Genomic DNA, 17,709 nt, shown 5'->3' with positions numbered 1-17,709 from the left:
TGGTCTTCAAAAAGAGATTCCTAACAACCCAGTCAATCCATTCATTCCCCAACAAACTAAATTGGCAATGGCAGAGCCTAATTTATTTAGACAAACACATTTTGCTAACAGTTTAATAATATTATCCGTTCTGCTTCATTATGCTCTCTGATGGTATCTGTTATTTTTACTGTGTTGTGTGGTCCGTCGTGTCCGACTCTTTGCGACCCCATGGACTATAGCCCATCAGGCTCCTCTGTCCATGGAATTTGCCAGGCAAGAATCCTGGGGTGGGTTTCCATGTCCTACTCCAGGGGATCTTCCCAACCCAGAGACTGAACACATGTCTCTTGCACCTCCAGCATTGACAGGCAGACTCTTTACTACTGTGCCACCTGGGAAGCCCTGATGGTTAACTATCCTCCTCAACTGAGTGAAATTAGGAAAGAAAACTCAGTAGGAGAGAAAAAATTGAAATATGAAATTGAATCATTTTCTCAGTAGGAGTCAATTCAACAAACATCATAACTAGCCATGTATAAGGTACTGGGTAGAATACACACAGGACACTTGTCCTACCCTCAAATAGTTCATTGCTATCGATTATATCCGGAGGAGACACACACACACACACTTAGTGATGGCAAAGATAGGATCACTATCACCATTATTTATTGAGCACTTCCACTACATCCTACGTGCTACTGTAAGTATTTGCTATTAATTTAAAATCTCACATCAGCTCCAATTATTATCCCCATTATATATATATAAAACCAAAAGGTAAGAGACTCATTCTATATCACACATTAATAGTTGGGGAAACATTCTTTGAATCAAAATATGCTTTATAGCAATGTGGTCCCCTATGGCTGTGCTGTCTTGCCCTAGGAAAGACTGTGATAGGTGTTGGAAAAAAAGATAGATGATTGAATTAGCACATCAGACAAAACTGTAGCAATTGTAAGAATAATTGCTAACCAAAACTAAGTGATCATGATGTTATCCCATTAGTCAGTCTCCCACACTTTGCTGGAGTGAAAAATAGACTAAAAATTACACCATACTTATTCTAAAAATGTTACAAGCATGAACCATGTAGATGAGATTCTAGTGCAGTGGGCTCTTTTGGTCCTGGGCACCTGTAACTTACAGCCTCCAGGGATGCCCTTGAACAACTGGAGACTCATGAGGTAGGAAGAAGAGAGGTGTCTGATGGAAGGCTGAGAAGTGGAAAGGTGGAGATGAGAAGGGAGGTGGTTTTGACCTATCCAAATAGCTATGTGCCATTTTCTAAGAGCACGGGGATTGCTCAGGAACTATCAGTCCAAATTTCCCCAGCACCTGTCATGCCTTAAAGGAGGAATTGCAAACCAGCTGTCTCCAAATTCGAGGGGCTTTGTAGGTCTGCCCAACATTTTAAAATTCGTTATTTAAATACACCTAAAGAAGGCTTGTCATTTTTTTCTAGTTTCATGAGATATAATTGATATACAGCACTGTATAAAGTGGGCAGCATAATGATATGACTTATACACATCAAGGCTCGCTGTTTTTAATCCCACTGGCTCCCTCTAATTTTATATAGGGCTCACTAAGAGTTTTAAGTCTGGTCTCTGTAGCATTTGATTTCATAAACTCTGCTTTAAAGTTTCTCCAAGAAAAATTTAAACATGAATAAAATGACCTTTCCAAAACATTGGTCAAGCCATAAATGATCCCTGTTGAACAAGGTTCAAATAGAAGAGTTTATCAAAAAGTCCCACAGATCTAGAGTTTATATACACCTGAAGGTTATGCCCACTCTATCTTGGAATTCAGCCACCAAAGCACTTTGGCCCTAATTGATCATATTTAGTGCCAGAAGCCTATTAGGAGCGAAAAGAGAGATGAAGCTATTTGCAATAAATGCAGACCAAGAGACTGGTATAACAAAAAAAGGTACGACAGCCATCATTTCTATAAAACACATCTGAATGTACTGGTGGAGGTGAATAAGTAAGTGAGTGGAGTCGTGCCAAAGAGTTTACATCCAAACTACAGCCTGTCCAATACTCCACTTAACAGCAGCCAGGAAATGAGTGACGAGCCTTCACTATAAGCCAGAACACCAAACGAAAATACTCCCTTTTCCTTAAATCCACATCTGCACTGCCTCTTTCAACGAAAAGGAGTTATTTTGCCTTAAAGACATAATATTAGAGTTAGCATGTTTCTAACTGACTTATGGATCATTTAACTTAGTCATAACCAAAGCTTCACAAAAAGCATATACATGAGCACTAACAGGCCTTGATACGTTGAGGGAATAAAACAGGTCCTTAACTGAGCCATTCTGCCACATCACCACTCCAACATGCTGAGACCGCTTTGTCCATGAAAAATTGAGAACAGATGCATCACCGAACACATTAAAAGCAAAGAAATGCAGAAACCAAAGGTTCATACTTCCATTTTAATGCTGAGCAGCACTGCATGAGTATGCAATAATGTATATCACGCTTGATGGATTATTCCCAAATTAAAGCAGAACCAGGATTACCACATGCTATTTTTCATTTATAGTATTCTGATGTAGAATTTACTTAGTATTTAATAACTCATCATAATGCAAAAAAAAAAAAGAGAAGAAACCACATTAGATTTGAAAAAATCAAGATTTTTTCCTACTCTAAATTTAACTCATAAGAGGAAAAACCCACAAATTGACTCCATTTGTAGTACTGTGTTCTATTTGGCAACCACATTTTGAAAAGGGATAGCAATAAACTGAATGAGAGTTAATGATGCTGCCAGGTGAGCAAGAGGCAATATGCTATGAATGACCCAAGGATTCAGAGATATTTAATCTATCCTAAAGGTAATGCATAGGCAAAATTATCCCAATTTCTCCCTGTGCTTCATCCGCAACACCCAGTCCTTCTGTCTTATTACTCGTCATTAGTTGTTACTGCTTTTTAACTGCCATTTCCACCAGACTATCAACTCCAGGAGGTTCAAGAACCCTGTCTTCTTGCTTGGCTTTGATCTACTACACCTATCAGAGTGTCTGATCATAAGCAGGAACTTTACCTGTGTGTGTGTGCTCAGCTGCTTTGTGGCCCCATGGACTGTAGCCCGCCAGGCTCCTTTGTCCATGGAATTTTTCAGGCAAGAATATTGGAGTGGGTTGGCATTTCTTCCTCCAAGGAACTTTATATTGTTTTACTAATGAATGGCTGAATAAAGAAGATCCATGACCATGTATGACCCAACAACTAGACTTAACTACAAGGTAGATTATACCTCAATATGAGGTTGAACATCTTCTAACAGAAGCATTTAAAGTTTAAAATGGCTGCTGAGGTGCTTAAGCAGACGTGAGAGCAAAAATAAGCATGGGTTGAGTAAGCAAAAATCAACCTTTGGGTCCTGAATTATATTCCAATCTTTAAGATTCTTGCTAACTCTGAGGTTCTATGATTATAATATAGATCATTCCCAAATTTGGGTCATAATTTAACCTAAAATCACTGGAACTCTTCTGTGATTGGAATTAAATAGAAAATTTCTCAAATATCACATAACTTCTCTTTGGCTGTACATTTATTTTGCTGAATCAAAGGGAAAATGGTATATGCTTTACTGTAAATAATTTTACTTTTTCTATTCACTGTGCTTTCTTTCAAAATGCTTGGGCCCCAAGCATTGATTTAACAGATCTAAAATGGCATTCCTCACTAAAGAAAGTTTTAACATTTTGGCCACAAGGCAGGGACAAAGCATACCACAGACAATTAACGCAGTCCGTTCAGTTTCACACTGCTGAATTTAATCACAGAAAATCATCTCTAAACTTCATTTAACCAGTGTCTGCTTTTAATCATGAGGTGGTTAAGCTACTTACCACAAAAGAATAATAAATCTTGAATCCAGGTTTAGCCACAAAGTAGTCATCAGACTTGAACGTTATTTTAATCTGGTTTGTTCTTGATGTTATCCTTGGAGGAACTTCCTTGTGTCCACACCATCGTCCTCTAATAATAGTACTGGTTTCAGATATGTCTTCAACTTCTACAAAATCATACCTGGTACCAATTTAACATAAATAAGCTTTGATTAAAATAGACTTTGAAATTCATACTTTCATTGAGAAATTAAAACTAACATATGTGATTTCTCATGACCTATTATCTGAAATGAAGTTTAGAAGAAAAACCAGCTCTTTGGATTTCTCAAATTCAAACTTCAACAATCTATTCTGAGGAAAAACTTTTATACACCTTCAGCCTATCCTCCTTGAGTGAGTGAAAGTTGCTCAGTCATGTCCGACTCTTTGTGACCCCATGGACTGTAGCCCATCAGGCTCCTCTGTCCATGTGATTCTCCAGGCCAGAATATTAGAGTGGGTTGCCATGCCCTCCTCCAGGGGAACTTCCCAACCCAGGGATCAAAACCCAGGTCTTCTGCATTGCAGGGAGATTCTTTTTTTTTTTTTAATTGGAGGCTCCAATTGTAGTGGCTTTTGCCATAAACTGACATGAATCTGCCACGAGTGTACCTGTGTTCCCCATCCTGAACCCCCCTCCCACCTCCCTCCCCACCCCATCCCTCAGGGTCATCCCAGTGCACCAACCCTGAGCGCCCTGTCTCATGCATTGAGCCTGGACTGGCAATTCATTTCACACATGATAATATACATGTTTCAATGCTATTCTCTCAGATCATCCCACCCTTGCCTTCTCCCACAGAGTCCAAAGTCTGTTCTTTACATCTGTGTCTCTTTTTCTGTCTCCCATATAGGGTCATCGTTGCCATCTTTCTAAATTCCATATATATACATTAATATACTGTATTGGTGTTTTTCTTTCTGGCTTACTTCACTCTGTATAATAGGCTCCAGTCATCCACCTCATTAGAACTGATTCAAATGCATTCTTTTTAATAGCTGGGTAATATTCCATTGTGTATATGTACCACAGCTGTCTTATCCATTCATCTGCCGATGGACAACATCTAGGTTGCTTCCATGTCCTAGCTATTATAAATAGTGTGCGGGGAGATTTTTTACCATCTGAGCCAACAGGGAAGCCCAAGAATACTGGAGTGGGTGGCCTATCCCTTCTCTAGGGGATCTTCCCAACCCAGGGATTGAACAGGGGTCTTCTGCATTGCAGGCGGATTCTTTACCCGTTGAGCTAACAGAGAAGCCTCATAACTCTTCCTAAATTGTCAAAAATCAAAATAGGCTACTTTCCAAGCATCTAGCTTATAAAGGTTTTCCTGGAGAAACCAATAAATATATTCTCTTGTCATAGTTTAGGAGATATAGCTCCAGTTGTGTGCGTGTGTGCATGCTCAGTTGCTTCAGCCATGTCCCCTCTTTGTGACTCTATGGACTGTAACCTTCCAGGCTCCTCTGTCCATGGGATTCTCCAGGCAAGAATACTGGAGTGGGTTGCCAGGCCCTCCTCCAGGGGATCTTCCAGACTCAGGGACTGAACAAGCATCTCCTGCATTGCAGGCAGATACTTTACCGCTGAGCCACTGGGGAAGCCTGTAGCTTCAATTATATACCCAGGTGTTTACTATATCAATTTTTTAAACAAATTCCCACTTGGAATTAATTTACCACATCCAGCATTTCCTGAGGAAAGGAAATGGTCTATACCTACACAGCATAAAAAATCAGCAATTTCATTGTAGAAAATAAGTGGTAAAATGATAAAATAAACAACTATTTTCTCTTTGTGGAACCTATCTTTTGAAGGGATTGTATCATAAACAATGACATTTATCGTAATGAAAAGCACATGCCTTTAGCAGTGATGTGCCCTAGCCAGTACTGGACATATCTGGGCTGTGTGTGAATGCGGGTAAGACCATGGGTTCATCATTGACACTGGTCAGAGAAACAGAGCATCTCAGGATTGAAAAAGACAGGAGAGGCATTTTAGATATTCCATGGAGCCGTTAGACCCTCAAAGTCCCTGCACAATACCCAACTCTTTCATTGCAGAGTAAAACATGTTCAGAGACAGAACTGGCATCTTCTAGGAATCACTTTTTCTATTTTGAGATACCCAAAATCTTAAAACATTCTACTTGAGAGCTGAAGTCTGTGCCTTTCAGTTCTGATCATCAGGGTCTCGTCCTTCATTCACCTGTCCCCCATATGACTTGAGATGCTAAAGTCACAGTGTAAATGATGAGCACTCAGGGCAAACTCAGGGTGAACAGTGCAAGAAGTCTATCTACTTTATATTTTCCTGTCATGATTGCCAAAAGGAGTCAGCACGAGGACCATCACATCTGAGTGTGAAGAAAACCCAATACAAGTTAACTAGTCTAACCCATACACCTCAGAGCTCTTACTGGGTGGGCCAGGGTGGACTAAGAAGCAGGCGAGCATAATAAAATGGTGACTCAGTTTCATTGAAAATAATCAGTGGGGCCTGTATCTCCTTTGCCTCAGTTTCCTAATGAGCACAATAAGAAGGCTTATGTAATTTTATCAGCTGAATATCTATTCAGAGCTCTGCAAATTAACTACTTGATATATGGTGCTTGGAAAGTGAAAAGTACTAAGAATCATCATTAGAGCAATAAATATTACAATGTAGACATCAAGGAAGTTTTGCAACAGATGGGAAGAAACAACTTCATTTCATTTTATATACAATATATGTGAATCATATTCACTACACTAAGCAAGAATATACTTGAAACTTTAATAACACAAGAGGTCACTTGTTTTTTAGATAACCTATTAGCACAATTTTCACTCTCAAAGCTCCATTTTGGTTTTCAGGGAGGGTCCTAATCTCTTCCCCTTCTTCCTCTCTCCTCTACCTCTTACTTCTCTAACTCCCTCTATAAATTTTTAGAAGCAACTTGATTTGAGGACTGGTCTGGGGATCTTTTAGTCAATACTGAAGGAAACCAACCCTGAATACTTATTGGAAGGACTGATGCTGAAACTGAAGCTCTAATACTTTGGCCACCTGATGTGAAGAGGTGACTCACTGGAAAAGACCCTGGTGCTGGGAAAGATTGAAGGCAGGAGGAGAAGGGGACAACAGAGGATGAGTTGGTTGGATGGCATCACCAACTCAATGGACATGAATTTGAGCAAACTCTGGGAGATGGTGAGGGGCAAGGAGGCCTGGTGTGCTGCAGTTCATGGGGTCGCAAAGAGTTGGACACCACTTAGCAATTGACCAACAACTGGGGGAAAAATCGTCCTTAATTTCCTCTCCTAATTTTAAGGTCAGGATGTCCAGAGGGTTTCAGTTCAGTTCAGTTGAGTTGCTCAGTCATGTCCGACTCTTTGTGACCCCATGAATCGCAGCACGCCAGGCCTCCCTGTCCATCACCAGCTACCGGAGTTTACTCAAACTCATGTCCATCGAGTTGGTGACGCCATCCAGCCATCTCATCCTCTATCGGCCAGAGGGTTTAGTTACTACCAGATCAAAACCCTGCGTGGGAGTGGAGACCAGTATCTCTTCAATGACATCATCTTTAATAAACTTTTAATCCTGGCTTTTTGTTTGTTTCCATGATCTCTCTCTCTCTCCCTTTTTTTTTTTTAAGCACAGAAAATGAATTCTCCCTTTCAAGGTTGAAAAGACATAAGATCTCCTCAAGCTTATTCTCTCTGTAAATATTAACTGGCTCCTCCTGCATGTCTTCATCTTTACTTTCCGGCATACATTAGCCTCTATGGTCCTAGAAAGTAATAGTTTGTGCTATTATTCTTGAAAAAAATAGCAACATAATAAATGCTGTCAGCGTACTAAACATGCAACAAAGGACAGCCAAATTTGAGGCACCTGATTTTCATCATTCAGAGTAAAATAAACCCGCTGAAAGGATTTAGCAGTTTAGTAGCAGTTCGTTGGCAATGCAGAACAAGTGCACGCAGTAAAGTACAAGGAGGAAAAAAACCCTCCGCATCTTACCCATGCTAATTAAGGGAGTATGATGCCGTGAGCGGACAATTCTGAGAACAGCCAAGCCTCGCTCTGAAAAATATGCTAAAAAGGGAGGAGCTTTCATTTTCTGCTGACCCGGAAACTGCAGGAAGGAACAGACCTCTGAGGAGTGCGCTGGCCCCGGGAGCTTGCCTTCTTTCTTCTTACACGTATCTGAGGCCTTAAAATTACGATTTCAGGGCTGGCAGGGTCCTCGCCACCACCCTCTCCCAGTGCTGGGTCAGTTCCTGGAGCCCGGCAGGGGATACACTCCTTAACTCCTGGGAAGCTCACACCCGAGCACAGGACAGGGTTGCAGGTGACCCGGGACACTGGATGTGTCCAGCTGCTCACAAAGGTGGTTCTAGGCCTGGCCCAGAAAAAAAAGAATCACCCAGATCCCCCTTCTCTGGAAATCACACAGCCTGGCTCTGCCAGCTGCAGGAGTGAGCTTCTGTGAGTCATGCCAAGTTAAGGCTTCCATGGAGACTGTGCTTGAATTTATGTTGTACATTAGGACGGACATAAAGGCTTTTTGAAAAAGAAGTCACATATTTTGGATAGGGCCCGAATGAGAACTTGGATGCAATGTTTTAAACCTTTTCTTCATCTTGGAATTTTACCCTAATATGGACTTTATTTCACACTCACCTACAGATATCATTTTCCGCTTCCTCTAATCCAAACTGATTGTCAAAGGCTAGCTGTATCCTTGTTTTCTCCTGGGAGTGGAGCCGCCATGTCAGAAGCAGGTTGCGAGGGTAGCTGTTTGGGAAGCGGGGACTCTGCACGTGGCCGTGTCCTGTCACCTGGATGGTCTCATCTCTTCGGTACAAGTCTGTGAGGTGATTGCTCTCTGTTAGTAGTCACAACTTGTAGAAATTAGTATGTTGCTCCAATTACAGGAAAGCAAAAAAAGAACAGTTTAAAACACATCACATTTCAAAGCACTTCTTGATTTTGTTTAAAAACATAAGACCAAATAGCAGCTTTGTGGTTAAACAAACATCCATATTTTTTTCTACCAACCCTGTCTCCGAAATTCTTCATAAATCTAGACTTGACTTCTAATATTTTATACTTTGGGAGCTCTCTTAACATTATTTTTGACAAGCAAAATTAACAATGATCTCAGAACTCAGACTCATTTCAACTGGAATTAAAATGAGCAAGAAATTTCAAATAGTTCATCTTTCCTTTTTTCCACGAATACAGCTGACCCTTAAGCAACACAGGTTTGAACTGTGTGGGCCTGTGAATTTTTTCGATAAATAAATAGTAAATAAATATATGGTTGAAACAGGAGGGAAGAGGGGAGGGCATGATATAACCATGACAAAGACTGGTTAGAAATAACTGTCCAAGATGACGGAAGTGTCAACTTGCAGTAGACCTAGCACCTCATCTTACGCTTGTTAGCATGCTAAATCCACACCCATTGGCACCATGACACTTCTGAGGCCAACCATAAAAGGTCAAATCTTGTGCTGTGGCCTAATTCCTGGAAATCCCTGCCTCTTCCCCCAAATAATTGGAATAATCCTCCCACTAATTAGCCTATGAAATTACCCAGTCCATAAAAACTATCCACACTGTATATTGAGGCTCTCTCTTGCTTTCTGAGATGGCCCACACTCTGCGAAGTGGGTTTGCCTTTAAAGACATCCATTTACTATCACTTCATCTCTGAATTCTTTCATGACAAAGCAAGAACCGTAAATTCATCAGCAACATTGTAAATGCATTTTCTCTTATGACTTTCTTAACAACATTTTTCTTTTGTCTAGTTCACTTTATTGTAGAATATATAATACATATAACATACAAAGTATGTATTAATGAACTGTTTAGCAGTAAGGCTTCTGGGGACTTCTGTTGTGGGCCAGTGATAAAGAATCCACCTTCCAATGCAGGAGACATGGGTTCAATCCCTGGTCAGGGAACTCAGATACCACGTGCCATAGTGACTAACAACTAGTTGAAGCCTGACTAACAACTAGAGAAGCCACGTGCCCACGCAACAACTAGAGAAGCCTGCATGCCTCAGTGAAGACCCAACACGGCCCAAAACAAAACAAACAAACAGAAAGCCAAAGAGGAAAAAAAAAAAGTAAGGTTTTAGGCCAACAGTGAAGTGTGAGTAAAGTTTGGGTGGGGGGCGGGGTCAACAGTTATATTTGGATTGTGTGTGTGTGTGCGTGCGTGTGCATGCGTGTGCGTGTGTTTGTGTGTGTGTGTGTGCGCGCACGCGCACATGTGTGCACTTAGTTGCATAGTGGTGTCTGACTGTTTGCCATCCCATGGACTGTAGCCCACCAGGCTCCTCTGTCTACGGGATTTTCCTGGCAAGAATCCTGGAGTGGGTTGTGTCAACTAAGATTGCTGCTTGCTGATGGCAGTTGCCGCCTGCCTCTGCAGAGACTGAATTCTGTGCTGCTGCAGCTGTTGACCCTCAACATGCCTTGAAGGCAGTTCAGGGTGGACAGTGAGGCACTCTGTGCTCCAGGGAAACTGGTGGAGCAAGCCTTTAGATAGTCAGATATTTTCAGAAACTGATTTCATGATCCAAATCCATGCATCTCCTCACATCTAGAAAAGCACTAAATCCCTTCATGGTGACATCAGCTCCTCATGACTAGCAGAAAACCTTTTGTAAAGTAGGTACTTGATTGCTCTGAATTCCCCCTTCACCAAAATCTTATATATTGACCTTCCCCACTGCCTTTTTTGAACAGTTCCTTAGAGGTCTCTGAGGTGCTGTCTCCTGGGCTGCAGTCTTCATTTTGCCCCGTTAAAACTTAAGTTGCAGCTCTCACTTTGTATCTATGTAGTCAACAGTTGCCATGCCCTTTTCCTGAGGACCTTTCCGGTCCAGGGATCGAACCTGCACCTCCTGCGCTGTGGGAGGATTCCTTACTGCTGAGCCAGGGGGAAGCCCCTGTAAGGTACTGCCACCCCTAAACCTCACTTTGTTTGAGGATCAACTGTACAAATACATTTTTTTTTTCATTGACAGAGTAACACTATATCTTCAATGATTAGCACAGGAGGTGCTCAATACATATTGCTGAATGAATGAATAAGTGAAGGAAACAAGTGAGTGAACAGCAAATTAAAGACTCTAATGATATTTAATGACCATCTATTTTTTAATCAAATGACATTTTCCAGTTGTTTCTCCATTATAAAAGATCAGAATTTTTGGCCTTCATTTTTGCTGACTTAAAATAGTTTCAATTCTATTTTCCATATATTGTATAATAAAGAACTTGTCTGATCTTTGTCCTGGGTTCCTAAAAGGGAACCTCTAATCCCTTAGAATTCTGAAGTTTCTTTATTATTTACAGTAGGCCCTTGGAGCCAAACCTGATTTTATGCTGATGAGGTGATTCACTGTGGGCCCCTAGGTCATTTCAGGATGGGGACTGGCTATGATAGAAAGACTAAACATGTGACTTTCAGCTCTGACACCAGTCTGACTTCCCAACCTCCCTGGAGGTGAGGTGTCTTGGAGTCTTAGCCTGTTGCCAGTGATCCAATCAATCATATCTATAGAATGAAACAAAAAAACTCTGGTCACTGTGGCTTGAGGGAGTTTCCTCGTTCATGACACACACACACATGCTTCATGCTTGGACTTCCCAGACCTCTCCCTAAGTGTCTGTTTGGCTGGGCCCGATTTGTATCCTTTATCATAAAAGTGTAATGATAACTACAGTGCTTTCTTGAGTTCTGCAAGTTTTCCTAGCAGTTTATCAAACCTGAGGGGCTTATGGGAAGCCCTCGATTCACTGTCAGTTGGTAAGGAGCAGCGGTAACCTGGGCACCTCACAGTTTTCAGCAGGCGACTGTAGATTAGTCTTGGGACCTGGGCACTCGCCTGGTGACATCTGACCTGACTGCAGGTGGTCTGTGCCAGAGCTGCGCTGCCCAGTGGGCCCGTTCTCCCCATCCCCCAGTGTCCAGAGTTCTTTGCATTTTAGGTTTGACATTTTAGGCCCCTCTGCAAGCAGAACTGCAGCCACAGTCTATTTGTGTCCTCCCACAGAGCGTTGACTCCAAAGCCTATAATTCAGTGAGCCTGGCCAGGGAGGCCTAAATTGCTGGTGGAAACCACTGAAAGACTGGGCTGTGGAGGGTGGTTGTTAAAGCTTCCAAAATAAGACAAGGGAGATGAACAAGGAGTCAGCATATGAGATGCAAAGGCTTCTCTCCCTTTTACAAACGTTCTGATATGGATGGGAATTTCAATTTTTCTTTTCTTTTTTTTACTAATTCAGCGTTTAGTGTTTGTGCTTGCCTGGCCAGCTTTTGTGTGGGAGACAGCCTTAGGAAGAGCAAATGTAGCTAGAGGAGTGGACGTCCCAGCTCCCAGCCTCTCGACCAGGAGACCAAAGCACCAGCCCTGCAGTCGTGACCCATGCTCTGGTCCCAGGTTTGATGCTCCTAAGTATCCTGAAACAGACAGTAGTTTTCCTTCTTTGCATGAAATTTGCTAGAGGCAATTTTAGATCCTCTGCTATCTATAATCACTTTGACTTCTGAATCTCATTGTTTATATATAATTTATAACCTCATGCCAAACTCAGGGCTATTCTTGGCAGAAGAGCTGTAATGAATTATAGATATAGAGAGCAACCTATCAGGTTAAACCTGAGATAACTCCGAAGTGTTATATACAAAGTCACATTCCTCAATGAAGGCATTTGCTTTGGTGTTCCAATAATAACTAACACTGTGTGCCAGGAACTCCAGTAAGTTGTTAAATTCATTACTTCATTTAATCCTCACAACAAATGTATGCAATTAGTAATATCCCCACTTCGCAAAGAAGGCTCAGAGAGTTCAAGAAACTTATGACCTCAGGGCACAAAGCAGGTGGTAAAATCAATATCTGACCCTACACTATCTTCAGACCACACGTTCTTAATCAGAACACTGCATGAGTTGTTAAACTACAAAAATATGAACTATGTAATTTTTCATAGAGAGGGAATAATTTTGATTTATGTTTTATATGACAAGAATATAAGTTCTTATTTTACATTTTAATACAGAAAGAGGTTCACATAGTCATTACTCTGGGTTATGAATTTGATGTTTTTAAAAAAGTGAATTAAAATGAAAGAAAAAGTCAAGATGTTTTTATTCTGTCCCTAACTCTTTGGTGAACTGAGTTTGCCTGACCAAGTACCCCAGGAGCTCACTAAATCCCTGGAGGTACTATCACTTACTCTGGGATGCATCTTGAACAACTGTTGTCCTCAGTGTGGTCCCCGGATTAGCATCATCAGCTGGGAATTTGTCGGAAATGTAAATTATCAGGCCTCATTCCATACCTACTGAAGCTGAAACGCTGGGGGTGGAGCCCAGCACTATTATTTTAATAAGCTCTCCAGGTGATTCTGAGCTCCCTAGACTGTGAGAACAACTGACCATATCATTCTTTCTACTCTGCTTCTCATTCTTGACTCCCCAGGCTCCTTCACTGCCTTGCTTGACTCTATATCTCATATCTGAATTTTCATCTTACCTCCCTGACTGATGACCTGTCTTGGGCTCACTTTCCTATCTTTGACCTTGAAACCTTCTTGAGGACATCATATGATTTATAGAATGAACTAGGGTAAGAACTATCTACTTTGGAAATCACCTTATCTAACTTTCCCCATTTCATGGAATAGTCGTTCTTGGTCCCAATAGACACATCTGGTAACCTACTGCTTCAAGTTATGTTTAAGGAGGAAGGAAATCACAAATAATGGTTTATTTTTTCTTTCAGATCATAATATTATTTATGACAGCATGTGACCCAAGTGGTAAATGCTCAGTTATTAAAATAAGAATTAAAATATTTCATCAGTGATTCCATAGGAATAAACGGTGATCTCTGCAGACTGTGGGACCTCACACAAATTCAGTGGAACATACAGGCATACTCATGGCTCCACTCTCTCTCTCTAAGACATCCAGCAGCCAGGATCATGACTGTTAGCCACAAACCCAACATACTACAGCTACAAGCCAAAAGAAAAGAATGGTCATTGGTTCAGGAAGTTCCCAATTTGCAAAGAGATTTATTATAAAATTTCATTTGTAAAATGGTTATTCACAATCATACCATATATCGTATGAACAATGTTTGATGAGCATGTAGTTAAGCGTTATATACACCAAACTCTGCTGCCAAACAACCGCATTATAACCACTTAATTTTTGTGGGGTGCAATATGCTTTACAAGCATCCAATTTTGTAAGTCCACCATAAGTTGATAAAAAGTAAATATTGCAGTAATTACCACTGCTTTCATTCTGCTTTTTCTTTTAAATTTAATTTTGTTATATTTTCTTAACAGGTAATGAAACCAACACACAGAAGTTAAAGTGATTTGTCGTAAGTGAAGAGAATGGAAGGCTGGCTGATATATGGAAGAGTGAAGTTTTGAATGCCGCGCCATCATGTTGGTGACTTTTCTCACTATAATCAACAGCAACATCAGACACACCATGTCATCCTTCTGGCTTCTGTTTCCTAAACTAATAGTTTAGGGGCTGAATAATATGACATTTAAGATTCTTCTCAGGTCCAGATGACAGGACACCTCAACGATTTTCCTTCAAGAAGGCAGAACTGCCAGTGGTTTCACTGACAGATGCAGGTGAAGCAATAATGAGACCAAGGAATCTGAAATCCAAAATCTTCAGCGGGATAAACACTTTTCCCATCTATCAGTGATTGTATATATAGTTGTATGCTATCATCTAAAATAGGTGTACAAATGGATATTTTATCAAATGCTGTTCAAACATATGTATGAAAATCTTTCTTATTAACTAGAAAAGTGCCCCAGGCACATAACTGGCCACTTAGCCCATCAACTTGTGCTGAACACATTATGGAGGAATGTAAATAAATCCTTTAAAGTAGACAGAATGTATTCTATCTTGCTTTTTTAAAATTATGTAGAGGCTTCTGCCTGAAGCTGCTTGAGTACAGGAACTTAAAGTTACTAAAGGATGCCTTATAATTTCTTTGAAAGTTTCATAGGAAAGTTAAAAAAATCACATGCAGAATATTATATATTGGACAATGTCTTGTTTACCAAGGTAACCTCAGAACCTCACCAGTCTTTCAAAACAGATTTGGAGACTTTCAAAACAGAGTTGTTAAATACATACATGGATGAATGGTTACTGCGAATAATGAATAGGCAGATTTCCTAAACACTGAAAAGCATTTTGAAGCAAGATAATAAATAAAAGGCAGTTTAAAATGCCCAAAGAGTTTATTTCTAAGTGTTCCTGATGTTTGTGGGAACACATCTTGCACGAACATTAAAGGACTATTTTGGAAAAAGTTCCATTGAAATGATCCTGCTTGCCGTTCAGTTCAGACATTAATTTTGAAAGAACTGCCTCTTTTTCTACACTATTTCCAGCAAGACATGTACCACCAAGCTCAGCAGAGTCGGTCCACATCACTCTAAAAACCTGTGACCAAGAAAGAAGAACAACGCTGGACTAAAGCGGGAGAGTTTGCTGCTTTAGTTGGGATCTACTCTCAGATCGAGCAAGCGATGGATGAAAATCGGGTGACTGACAAGTCTCCCAAAGTTCTCGTCTTATGCAGCCAGCTAATTTAGAATAGAAAGTTCATCAAGGCTAATCAACAGTGAGACCTGTGACTGACTAATGCATGATTATTATTACTACTGACTACCTCTAATAATCTTTGCACTCTCCCTCAACAAATCACAGCATCTTATACAAAAGTATCTTAGAACACAAAGTAGTACCTTCATCAATGAGACATCACACAATGTATTGATGAAAAGGGAGAGAGAAACAAGGGCGTGATGGAGAACATAAAAGACGGTAGGGCAGCAGTCCCTAATTTTAAAATGAATGTCAATTAGTAGAACTGGCCATAAAATACACAATTGGGATTAAATTGAATTTAATTAGATACTTTTTCATAAATTATATCCTAACTTAAAAAGCACAGGGTTGGCTCACCCTGTGAACTGCTAAAGGTGAAAATTAGACTTTGTTAACCATGTTAGTTTAAAAATCAGCCTGAAAGCATTTTCAACATTCTTTTTCCTCAATGTTTCTTCAGGCACTGAAGCTTGCAATCAATGAACTAATTTCCTCCAGGGACTGCTAGTGGGCCAATTTTCATTAAGGAATATTTGGTTAACATCTGACACATGGTCTTGGCAAGAGCCAGTCTTCCAAAAGCCTATACAACAGTTCTAAAAACAACCATCCCCCGTGATCACTCTGCTTTTAAGCAACTCAAAGGCAAAGCCGATTAAGCATCAGGATTTATTTAGAATTCTCTAGCAGAGATTTTTCTAAGAACTTAGTAGTAATACAAAACCTTTCTGTTTATAAAGATTTGAGGAGGGAGTTGGTTGTTTGCCAGTTACATATCCTTTTTTTTAAAATTATAATTCCTTTTCATGCAACATTCCTTAGAGTAACAATGTGGAGACAATATTTTTGTAATCAATTGAAAATTCCCTGAACTCAAAATTCTTCTTCTTTAAAAATCTGAGTCCCTCAAAAAAGAAAAAAAAAAAAGAGTATCAGATTGTCCTTTTGAACATTTTCCAGTTACAATTCCCAGGGAGTAGTAATGCCCACATTGGTGCTTATTATTCCTCACCTCACAAGATCTCTTAATGAACAAGGGTTTGTCTTATTATTGTACAACAGTGAGCAATTACACTCTTTCTTTCAAAATCACTTGTATTTTATAGTTAGGCTAGAGAAGTGGTTGAGGCTTCCTTGGTAGCTCAGATAGTAAAAAATCTCCCTGCAATGCGGAAGACCTGGGTTTGATCCCAGGAAGGAAGGACATGGCAACGCACTCCAGCATCTTGCCTGGAGAATTCCATGGACAGAGGAGCCCGGTGGGCTACAGTCTATGGGGTTGCAAAGAGTCGGACACAACTGAGTGACTAACACACACACGTAGAAGTGATTATTAAATTATATTAAAATGGAAATTATTTTTGGTCTAAGTCTTTTGAAAATTGAAATTAGTGACAATAATGATTGCAGTAAAATAACCATGCTATATTTTATCACACTGTTGTCCAATTGCTAAGTCATGTCTGACTCTTTGTGACCCCATGGACTGTAGCCTGCCAGGTTCCTCTGTCCATGGGATTTCCCAGCAAGCATACTGCAGTGGGTTTGCCATTTCCTGCTCCAGGGTATCTTCCAGACCCAGGGACTGAACCTGCGTCTTCTGCATGTCCTGCATTAGCAGTGGATTTTTTTTTACCACTGAAGCACAAGGGAAGCCATTTTTATCACTTTAGGATAATTCAAATTAATTAATTCTCTGGTAATTCTTCTTATGCTATAGTCTCTCTGTGTTGGGATGTTGTTTACCATGTAAAGGATGTGAAAAAAATGAGACAATAACATTCAGCACTGTGGCAGAGGGGGAAGGGATTGTAGAGCAGGGTGACAGAAAGCACTATAGATGAGGCTGCTGAAGAGCAATATCTTTTCAACCACACCAACTTAACACCCAGAAAACAAGACAACCCTAATGACAAAAATATCTGCTTTTCCCAGTGCCAACGTAACAAAGAGTTGGACATGCCTGAGCGACTGAACTGAACTAAACATAGCTCTGATATATAGGAAAGTAACAGGCAAAATTAAAAAAAAAAAATGTTCCCAGAAAGTAGATTTACTATTTTTTCTAGAAAACACTTATTATAGGAAAACTAACACTTTTACAAACATTGTGAAA

At 40.3% G+C, this 17,709-nt stretch overlaps 1 protein-coding gene across 3 annotated transcripts in view; it reads right to left on the bottom strand.

The window, feature by feature from the left end:
• Nucleotides 1–17,709, bottom strand: part of PDGFD (platelet derived growth factor D) — a 264,825-nt gene that overhangs the window by 81,061 nt on the left and 166,055 nt on the right. For 2 of the 3 annotated variants that reach the window (XM_043892553.1, XM_043892455.1), the window contains exons 2-3: nucleotides 8,586–8,790; nucleotides 3,866–4,046 (exon numbers count right to left, since the gene is read on the bottom strand). In XM_043892553.1, coding sequence (XP_043748488.1) covers nucleotides 3,866–4,046; nucleotides 8,586–8,790 — 386 coding nt within the window. The remainder of the gene's footprint in view (nucleotides 1–3,865; nucleotides 4,047–8,585; nucleotides 8,791–17,709) is intronic. The other variant, XM_043892530.1, reaches the window with a different exon arrangement.

The sequence above is a fragment of the Cervus elaphus genome, chromosome 1, assembly GCF_910594005.1.
Source record: "Cervus elaphus chromosome 1, mCerEla1.1, whole genome shotgun sequence".
Lineage (NCBI taxonomy): Eukaryota > Metazoa > Chordata > Mammalia > Artiodactyla > Cervidae > Cervus > Cervus elaphus.
Note: the sequence above shows the minus strand (reverse complement) of the source record. Positions and strands in the feature narration are given on the sequence as shown.